This window comes from Symphalangus syndactylus, chromosome 6 (genome assembly GCF_028878055.3).
Source record: "Symphalangus syndactylus isolate Jambi chromosome 6, NHGRI_mSymSyn1-v2.1_pri, whole genome shotgun sequence".
Taxonomy (NCBI): domain Eukaryota; kingdom Metazoa; phylum Chordata; class Mammalia; order Primates; family Hylobatidae; genus Symphalangus; species Symphalangus syndactylus.
In genome coordinates, this window is record NC_072428.2 from 23,325 (window position 1) to 33,609 (window position 10,285).

At 39.5% G+C, this 10,285-nt stretch overlaps 1 protein-coding gene across 1 annotated transcript; it reads left to right on the forward strand.

Annotated features, from left to right (window-relative positions):
* The first annotated feature begins 1,319 nt into the window (after positions 1–1,319).
* On the forward strand, positions 1,320–3,149 carry LOC129483875 (endogenous retrovirus group K member 104 Rec protein-like). The gene is made up of 2 exons (XM_055281290.1): positions 1,320–1,580; positions 3,093–3,149. Exons 1-2 carry the CDS (start codon positions 1,320–1,322, stop codon positions 3,147–3,149), a joined length of 318 nt encoding a protein of 105 aa, XP_055137265.1.
* Positions 3,150–10,285: the final 7,136 nt, after the last annotated feature.

Genomic DNA, 10,285 nt, shown 5'->3' on the forward strand with positions numbered 1-10,285 from the left:
TGGCGCATGGCAGATTGGTCTTGCTGATTTTGTGGGAATTATTGATAATCATTACCCAAGAACAAAAATCTTCCAGTTTTTAAAATTGACTATTTGGATTTTACCGAAAATTAACAGACATAAACCTTTAGAAAATGCTCTGATGGTGTTTACTGATGGTTCCAGAAAGGGAAAAGTGGCTTACACCAGGCAAAAAGAATGAGTCATTGAAACTCAATATCACTCAGCTCAAAGAGCAGAATTGGCTGCTGTCATTTCAGTGTTACAAGGTTTTAATCAGCCTATTAACATTGTTTCAGATTCTGCATATGTAGTACAGGCTACAAAGGATGTTGAGACAGCCCTAATCAAATACAGTATGGATGATCAGTTGAATCAGCTGTTTAATTTGTTACAACAAACTGTAAGAAAAAGAAATTTCCCATTTTGTATTACTCATGCTTGAGCACATACTAATTTACCAGGGCCTTTAACGAACGCAAATGAACAAGCTGACTTGCTAGTATCATCTGCCTTCATGGAAGCACAAAAACGTCATGCCCTGACTCATGTAAATGCAACGGAATTAAAAAATAAATTTGATATCACATGGAAAGAGGCAAAAAATATTGTACAACATTGTACTGAGTGTCAAGTCCTACACTTGGCCACTCAGGAGGCAGGAGTTAATCCCAGAGGTTTATGTCCTAATGCATTAGGGCAAATGGATGTCACACATGTACCTTCATTTGGAAAATTGTCATTTGTCCATGTGACAGTTGATACTTATTCACATTTCATATGGGCAACGTGCTAGACAGGAGAAAGTACTTCCCATGTTAAAAGACATTTATTATCTTCTTTTGCTGTCGTGGGAGTTCCAGAAAAAAGTAAAACAGATAATGGGCCAGGATACTCTAGCAAAGCATTTCAAAAATTCTTAAATCAGTGGAAAATTACACATACAAGAGGAATCCCTTATAATTCCCAAGGACAGGCCATAATTGAAAGAAATAATAGAACACTCAAAGCTCAATGGGTTAAACAAAAAAAGGAAAAAGAGAGTAAGGAGTATAACACTCCCCAGATACAACTTAATCTAGCACTCTATACTTTAAAGTTTTTAAACGTATATAGAAATCAGACCACTACTTCTGCAGAGCAACATGTTACTGGTAGAAAGAACAGCCCACATGAGGAAAAACTGATTTGGTGAAAAGATCAAAAATAATACATGGGAAATAGGTAAGGTGATAACATGGGGAGAGGTTTTGCTTGTGTTTCACCAGGAGAAAATCAGCTTCCTGTTTGGATACCCACTAGACATTTGAAGTTCTACAATGAACCCATCAGAGATGCAAGGAAAAATGCCTCCGTGGAGACGGAAAACCCTCACTCGAGCACCATCAACTCACCAGGTGAACAAAATGGTGATATCAGAAGAAAAGATGAAGTTGCCATCCACAAAGAAAGCAGAGTTGCTGTCCTGGGCCCAGCTAAAGAAGCTGACACAGTTAGCTGAAAAAAGCCTGAAGAACACAAGGGTAACACAAACTCCAGAGAATATGCTGCTTGCAGCTTTAATGATTGTATCAATGGTGGTAAGTCTCCCTATGTCTGCAGGAGCAGCTGCAGCTAATTATACCTACTGGGCCTATGTGCCTTTCCCACCCTCAATTCAGGCAGCCACTTGGATGGATAATTCTATTGAAGTATATGTTAATAATAGTGCATGGGTACCAGGCCCCACAGATGACGGTGGCCTTCCCCAACCTGAAGAAGAAGGAATGATGATAAACATTTCCATTGGGTATCATTATCTTCCTATTTGCCTGGGGAAAGCACCAGAATGCTTAATGCCTGCAACACAAAATTGGTTGGTAGAAGTACCTACTGTCAGTGCCATTAGTAGATTTACTTATCACATGGTAAGTGGAATGTCACTCAGGCCACAGATAAACAATTTACAGGACCCTTCTTATCAAAGATCATTACAATGTAGGCCTGAGGGGAAGCCTGGTCCCAAGGAAATCCCCAAAGAATCAAAAAGCCCAGAAGTCTTAGTTTGGGAAGAATGTGTGGCTGATACTGCAGTGGTACTACAAAACAATGAATTCGGAACTATTATAGACTGGGCCCCTCGAGGCCAATTATATCATAATTGTATGGGCCAGACTCAATCGTGTTCACAGGTCCCATCCATCTGGCCCATTAATCTGGCCTATGATCGTGATTTAACTGAAAGCCTGGACCAGGTTCATAGAAGGTTAGAATCACTCTATCCATGGAAATGTGGTGTGTAAAACCCCCTTATATGCTATTTGTAGGAATCATAGATCTTAAACCAGATTCCCAAACTATAACCTGTGAAAACTGTAGATTGTTTACTTTCATTGATTCAACTTTGGATTGGCAGCATCGTATTCTGCTAGTGAGGGCAAGAGAGGGCATGGGGATCCCTGTGTCCATGTACCGACTGTGGGAGGCTTCCTCATCCATCTATATTTTAACAGAAGTATTAAAAGGAGTTCTAACTAGATCCAAAAGATTCATTTTTACTTTGATTGCAGTGATTATTGGTCTTATTGCAGTCACAGCAACTGCTGTGACTGCTGGAATTGCTTTACACTCCTCTGTTCAAACTGCAGAATATGTGAATAATTGGCAAAAGAATTCCTCAAAATTGTGGAATTCTCAGACCCAAATAGATAAAAAATTGGCAAACCAAATTAATCATCTTAGACAAACTGTGATTTGGATGGGAGATAGGCTCATGAGCTCGGAATATCTTTTTCAGTTACAGTGTGACTGGAATACTCCAGATTTTAGTATGATATCTCGAGCTTATAATGAATCTGAACATCATTGGGACATGGTTAGATGCCATTTACAAGGAAGAGAAGATAATCTTACTTTAGATATTTCAAAATTAAAAGAACAAATTTTTGAGGCATCAAAAGCCCAGCTAAATCTGGTGCCAGAAACTGAGGCAATGGTAAAAGCTGTTGATAGCCTCACAAATCTTAACCCTGCCACTTGGGTTAAAGCCATTGGAAGTTCCACTATTGCAAATTTTATATTAATCCTTGTATGTCTGTCCTCTCTATTGCTAGTCTACAGGTGCACCCAGCAGCTCCGGAGAGACAGTGACCAGCGAGAACGGACCATGATGACCATGGCGGTTTTGTCAAAAAGAAAAGGGGGATATGTAGGGAAAGGAAAGAGAGATCAGACTTTACTGTGTCTATGTAGAAAGGGAAGACATAAGAAACTCCATTTGACCTGTACCTTGAAAAATTGCTTTGCTGAGATGCTGTTAATTTGTCACTTTGCCCCAGCCACTTAGCCCCAACTTTGAGCTCACAAAAACATGTGTTGTTTGGAATCAAGGTTTAAGGGATCTAGGGCTGTGCAGGATGTGCCTTGCTAACAAAATGTTTACAAGCAGTATGCTTGGTAAAAGTCATTGCCATTCTCTAGTGTCAATAAACCAGGGGCACAATGCACTGTGAAAAGCCACAAGGACCTCTACCCTGGAAAGCTGGATATTGTCCAAGGTTTCTCCCCATGTGATTGTCTGAAATATGGCCTCATTGGATGAGAAAGACCTGACCATCCCCCAGCCCCACACCCATAAAAGGTCTGTGCTGAGGTGGATTAGTAAAAGAGGAAAGCCTCTTGCAGTTGAAATGGAGGAAGACCACTGTTTCCTGTCTGCCCTGGGAACTTAATATCTCGTTATAAAACCCGATTGTACATTGTTCAATTCTGAGATAGGAGGAAAACGGCCCTATGGCGGGAGGCGAGACATGTTGGCAGCAATGCTGCCTTGTTATTCTTTACTCCACTGAGATGTTTGGTTGGAGACAAACAAATCTGGCCTACGTGCACATTCAGGCATAGTACTTCCCCTTGAACTTAATTATGACATAGCTTCTTTTGCTCACATTTTTTTTGCTGAGCTTCTTCTTATTATCACCCTGTTCTCCTACCACATTCCTCTTGCCAAGATAATGAAAATAATAATCAATAAAAATTGAGGGAACCCAGAGACTGGTGCCAGTGCAGGTCCTTGTTATGCTGAGTGCCGGTCCCCTGGGCCCACTTTTCTTTCTCTATACTTTGTCTCTGTGTCTTATTTCTTTTCTCAGTCTCTCATCCCACCTGATGAGATAAACCCACAAGCGTAGAGGGGCAGGCCACCCCTTCAAATGTAAACTTATGTTTAGTTTAATATGGAGACACACAGTTCTACATAGAAAACTTTAAAATTAGGTGTGTATAGGTAGGTTAGATACACACATATATTCCTAGCATTGCTAATGAAGGACAAGATACAATGTACTCATTCAGCAGCCAGATGTAAGTTTTCCTACCATTCTGAAAGGAATCAGGCTCTTTGAAGAAATGTCTGATACTAGAACTGGGACAGTAAATATAGGAGCCAGGATAATCTTGAAGTATCAGAAAGTAATTAAGTACTAAAAAAATTGAAATATATCAAAGAAAAATAAGAGCCAATAATAAAAGCTACCAATGGCCAACACAGGAATGAATTGTGCAACACAATGCTGCAGTGTTGAATAATAACTAAAGCTGAAAGTAATTATCTAGGTGTCTGTATTTGTATACATAGGTGATTAAGCAAATGGAGTTGCATAGAAATCTCCTTTGCAAAAGAATTCCAAATAATTGATGTAGACACTCAGCCATCAAGAAGGTGGAGCCAACGCCTCACTCCATAAGTGTGGGCTCTGCATAGTGACTTGCTCCAAAAGAACACATGCAGTATTGACAAGGAGAAAAAATAACTTCACAGTGGAGAAACCTGACAAACAGTAGCTCTGCCAAATGATCCAAGTGAACATCAAAGATGACAGTTCACCTTGAGAACATGAAGTGACAATGGGGGACATTCTACAAAATTCCTGACCAATCCTCCTCAGTACTATCAAGGTTATCAAGAGATGGAAAGCCTGACACACTGTCACAGCCAGGAAGAGCCTACGTGATGACTACATGTCATGCGGGGTCCTGGATGGGATCCTGGGTCAGAGTAAGACAGAACTAAGGGAGTCCAAATGAAATATGAACTTTAGTTAATAATAGCTTATCAGCCAGGTGCAGTGGCTCAAGCCTGTAATCCCAGCACTTTGGGAGGCCGAGGTGGGCGGATCACGAGGTCAGGAGATCGAGACCATCCTGGCTAACACAGTGAAACCCCGTCTCTACTAAAAATACAAAAAATTAGCCAGGCGAGGTGGCGGGCGCCTGTAGTCCCAGCTACGTGGGAGGCTGAGGCAAGAGAACGGCGTGAATCCCGGGAGGTGGAGCCTGCAGTGAGCCAAGATCGCGCCACTGAACTCCAGCCTGGGAGATAGAGCAAGACTCCATCTCAAAAAATAAAATAAAATAAAATAAAAAATAAAAAAATAAAAAAAAGCCTATCAGTATTGGTTCATTAACTGTGACAAATTATGTAAGATATTAATAAGCCATGTGAGACACACTGATAGAAGATGTTAATGAGAGGAAACTAGGTTGCGGCTACATGGCAAATCTCTGCTTTTTTTTTGGCAATTTCTGTGTAAGTAAAAAAAGATGTAAAATAAAACTTTATTTAAAACATTGTTATATTTTTTAATGCTTCCTTGTTTAATTATTTATGCTGTGAATTACTAGTAATTGACATTGTTAACTAATCCTGTTTTTTTAAGTAAGAGCATTATGGCACAAAAAATTAAACAGTGCAGACTGATACATAAATCGAAACAAATGTTCTTTACATGTTTTCTGTTACAGTAGTAACAGGTATGTGTAAGCTTCATTATCATATTTTTTCTTGTGCTGTGGTTGTGTCCTGGGTTCATTCTCTAAAATGCTGATCACCTTAGACCAGGAAAAAAATAAACTTACAGACTCTGTTTCAATTCATGGCTAAATATTTTCAAAACAGTGACTTTGTAAAAATACGTTCCAATGGCAAATTCATTCATTGTGATGAGATCACTTATTCCAAAGACTTCTTGTCTTTATTTTATTCCCATGCCTACCTTTTAGCCATAATACAACAGAATCAAATGTTGGCCGTTGGGAAAAAATATTCAAAGAAAGAAAGAATGTGAACAGAACTTACAACCATGAAGATTCAATGTTTTACCACAATGCTTTCTAAAACAGAAGAGTGTAAAAGGATATTCAAAGTCAATTTCCTCGGCGAGGCTTTGCAGAAAATGAGGAAACTAGAGAAACAAAAATGGCAGGACATTCTACGGGTGATTTTCGATGTTGCTATGTTTTATGGGAAAAAAATACTTTACCTTTTAAAGAATCACAAAGAATTATTGGGAACCCAAACTCTGGAATGTTTGCAAATTTAATTGAGCTCCTATGTAATTATGTCTATGTAGCTAGGCATGAAGTTGATGGTTTTTTAAAAATCTATGTCTTATTTGTGCAATGAACTACCCAATAAATAATTAATGCTCATAGGAAAACATGTTGGATTTGTGAAGGGAAAATAAATCTTGGGGACCCAAAATCACAAAGCTAAAAGGAAAAGTCAAGCTGGGAACTGCTTAGTGCAAATCTACCTCCCATTCTATCCAAAGTCACCCATCTGCTCACCAAGATAAATGCATATCTGATTGTCTCATTTGGAGAGGGTAATCGGCAACGCAAAATAATGAAACCATTTGTCCCTTACCTACCTATGACCTGGAAGCCCCATGTCTTGCCTTCTTTTCAAGTTGTCTCACCTTTCTGGACTGAACCAATGTACATCTTACACATATTGATTGATGTCTCATGTCTCTCTAAAGTGTATAAAGCCAAGCTGTGCCACGACCACCTTGGGCCCATGTTGTCAGGACCTCCTGAGGAGGCCTCATGGGCATGCATCCTCAAACTTGGCAAAATAAACTTTCTAAAAAATCTGAGAGCTGTCTCAGATTTTCAGGGTTTATACATGTAATGTAGGATGTCAATGTTTATAAAACAGACATTATTCTGTCTACTATTACAAATATGCTGCCAATTAACCTTAGGCTTTCTCAACAAAATGAAAAATGATGAGGTACAAACAGTATATGTAAACTTAAATAATGTTGCAAGTTTTAATATGCCTACTTTTCAATTTTTCAATACTATTTTTACTACTTTAACACTGTAAGAAAAATGAGTAATTAAAACATGAATAAAAGTGTTTACAAGGGTTGCACGTGTTTCCTCCAGCCTCTGCCCATCCCCAGCTTTCATCCCAACGGTGCTGATGGTGACTCTAAGCATTTCTCCTTTCTCTATATCAAGATATCTCCCCAGAAACAAGCCCAAATCTTACCATATGTTCTGGCACGCTATGATGATGAGCAGTGGTGAGCAGCTGAAGCCTCAAGGAAGGGATGCTTTTGTAAAACAAGACTTGTAGAATATAACTTGTGAAAGTAAAGCCTATGGCAGAGTTCGTCCTCAGCACACGGGGAGCTGACAGGAAGCTTTTGCCTCACCTTCCTCAAAGGCCTGCAGCCGCGTCTCCCCAGGTCAGTCTTAAGGACAATGAAACTCTGGTCTTCACTGTAGACACGCTACCACTGTAGACATGCTCCAAAGCCATGGTGACCCACCTTTGGGTGGGTCCTGAGGAGAACAAAGCTCTGGTTCTAATCCTAATCCTAACCCTGTCCCAAGACTTTGACCCTGAACCTAAACTCTGATCCCTACCCTGCTCCCTAATTCTCACCCTTACTTTGACCCTGACTTTGATCTTGACCCTGATCATGACCCCACCTCTAACCATACTTCCAGCCCTGACTCTGACCCAGATCCCAACCCTAACCCTAACCCTATTATTATCTTTATGATCTATCTCTAATCTTACCCTCTAGCTCTAAATAGCTGTACCCAACAGCACTTTTTAATTATTTAACTTCTTTTCCTTGAATTCTCTAAGGATATCCTAAAGGAGATGTCATTATGTATTTTGCATTCCCTCTAAGTGGTATGGCTTCAGATGTGAAGTTCTAATCCTTTGCAAGACATAAAAAGTTTGGAGGGTAATAGTACTGGGTTGTTAGGGATGCATGTTGGCATTCATGATAGTCATTGGTGCTGTTCTCCAAATATTTTCAGTTCATTTTTTATGAATGCATTCTGACTGTTCCATCCTACCTACTTAAATTTTTGCATGGCCACATGACTTTTTTGTTTGTTTGTTTGTTTTTTGCCAATGGAGGTGAGATGAAATAACATGTCACTTTTTCAGAAGAGATCTCCAAGAAACAGAGTTCTATTCTGCATGCTTTTTTCTCTTTTCTATAGCAATGGGGATCTTATTGATGGTCCCTCCTTCGGTCTGGATTCCTGTGTTAGGATGACACAGCACAGAGCTACCTCTCACCTGACCCATGATGAGATGTACATAAATGACGAAGATTTTTGACCCACTGAAATTTGGAGGTTGTTTGTCACCACAGTTTAACCTAGCCCCCATTGACTGATGCAGGGCTGAAGAATGAGTCCAAACTGGATCTGGACAAGACATGTGAAGAGCACTCCAGGCTGAGTAAAATTCAAGTGTTGTCTCAAAGATAACAGTGAGCACAATATGTTATTGGGGTGGGTGTGGGATAAATAAGGTATATCAGGTGAGAATAATGAGAAACTCAACTTTAAAAGATGGTGCTGATTTGGACTGTGGAGAGATCCAAATGCTCTGCTTAGCATTTGACATTGTGATGGATGAACCACTAATTAAGAGCCCAAAATGAAGGCTTGGGGTAAACATCTGAGGGTGTCTAATATCCCAACTTTTCATCCTAGAATGGGCAGAGTCCTTGACCCCCTTCTAGGGAGACTTCCAAAAGAAAAAAGACCTGCATTTCTTCAACAACGCACACTGAGAGACTTTCCTGCTCTTTTGACATGTGGCTAACACTCCTCACCTTTCATTCTGTCATCAGTGTTTCAGGGAAACACCTTTAACTCTCTATGATTTACAGGTTATTAAATGGCCCTTATAATTCCCTCCAGGGGTGGAAAACACTAATGATGATGGTGTCTGAGCTCACAGCAGCAAGCAGGCATGTGTGTTCAGCAGCCATGTGGCTCATTGCTAGGAGCTTACTAAATAAAATATTCTACAACATTGCTTAACACAAGGGGAGACGCTCCTGACTCAGAGGGTTTAATTGCTCACCTACTTCTTTTTCTGCCCTCTTGGGCTCCTAAAATGAAAAGAGCACTGGGGTGATAAATTGAGTCAAAGGGGTGCCAGCCGCATCAGAGCAAAATAGATTCCTAAAAAATCCCTGGCCTAAGATGACAGCCTTGGCTGGATACATTTGAATGTGCTGATAGTGGACATGGTAGAGTGAAGGTGGTTGAAATCTTCATATTAAAGAACTTCCACCCAGATTGCAAGAAAAGAGAGAGGAATGGAGATGGAAGCACGAGTTCCTACAATAAAAGCAGATGTTTTGAGATCAGTTATATTTGTTCTGAAAAAAATACAGAAACCAAAGTTTAGCCTGAGGCTACAATTAATTGGGCAACAAGCGAGAGGCACATATGGCATAGACAGATTTAAACATTTCTCCCTTATATTAATACAAGTACTAAAATTACAAATATATTGATTCCAAATAAAACAAATATTTAAAAAACATAAATATTTTAGCATGTTTATGGAATCTACAGTAGTTTTTGAAGGAGATCTCACAAACAGGTTTGGTTTTTGAAGATTAGAACTGATGATCTAGAGAATTCATTTCATTCCAGAGAAAGAAAGAGATGAATTTCTTAGGTTCCTTCAGGAATGTGTCTAGCTTTGCCTAATCTTTGTTTGAACTATGGATGCAGCAGAAGAAAACATGAGGATTTCACAGATTTAAGGTGTGAATGGGCTACAAGAGGCAATTGGAAATTCTTTGTCATTGAAATGACAAAGGCTGCTGTGAAAAAAGCAGAGAAAGGGAATTTTTTTTAAAAAAAGCAAACAACAAAAACAAAAACCCCACAAAAAAGCAAACAACAAACAAACAAAAAACAGAGGAAGTATTCAAAACACACTGGGCTGTGACTGCTTCCAGGAATGGGCTACAAGAGGCAATTGGAAATTCTATTTGCTTTGCAACTGTGAGTTTTCCAGCCTGCTTCCTTTCTAAAGTATATTACTTTGTTTTTGGTTCATGAAGTTATCCATTTCTGTTTTCTGGAACAGCTATGTATTTTCTTTATCTATCATCTATCTATCCACCTGCCTATCATCTATCTATCTATCTATTTACTATCTATCTTTTCTACCTTTCGC

Bases quoted from the DNA above. Each gene is read 5' to 3' on its own strand.
- LOC129483875 (XM_055281290.1), top strand. From the start codon at position 1,320: ATGAACCCATCAGAGATGCAAGGAAAAATGCCTCCGTGGAGACGGAAA. The intron at 1,581-3,092 runs GTAAGTCTCCCT...CTCTATTGCTAG, and splicing joins TAATGATTGTATCAATGGTG to TCTACAGGTGCACCCAGCAG.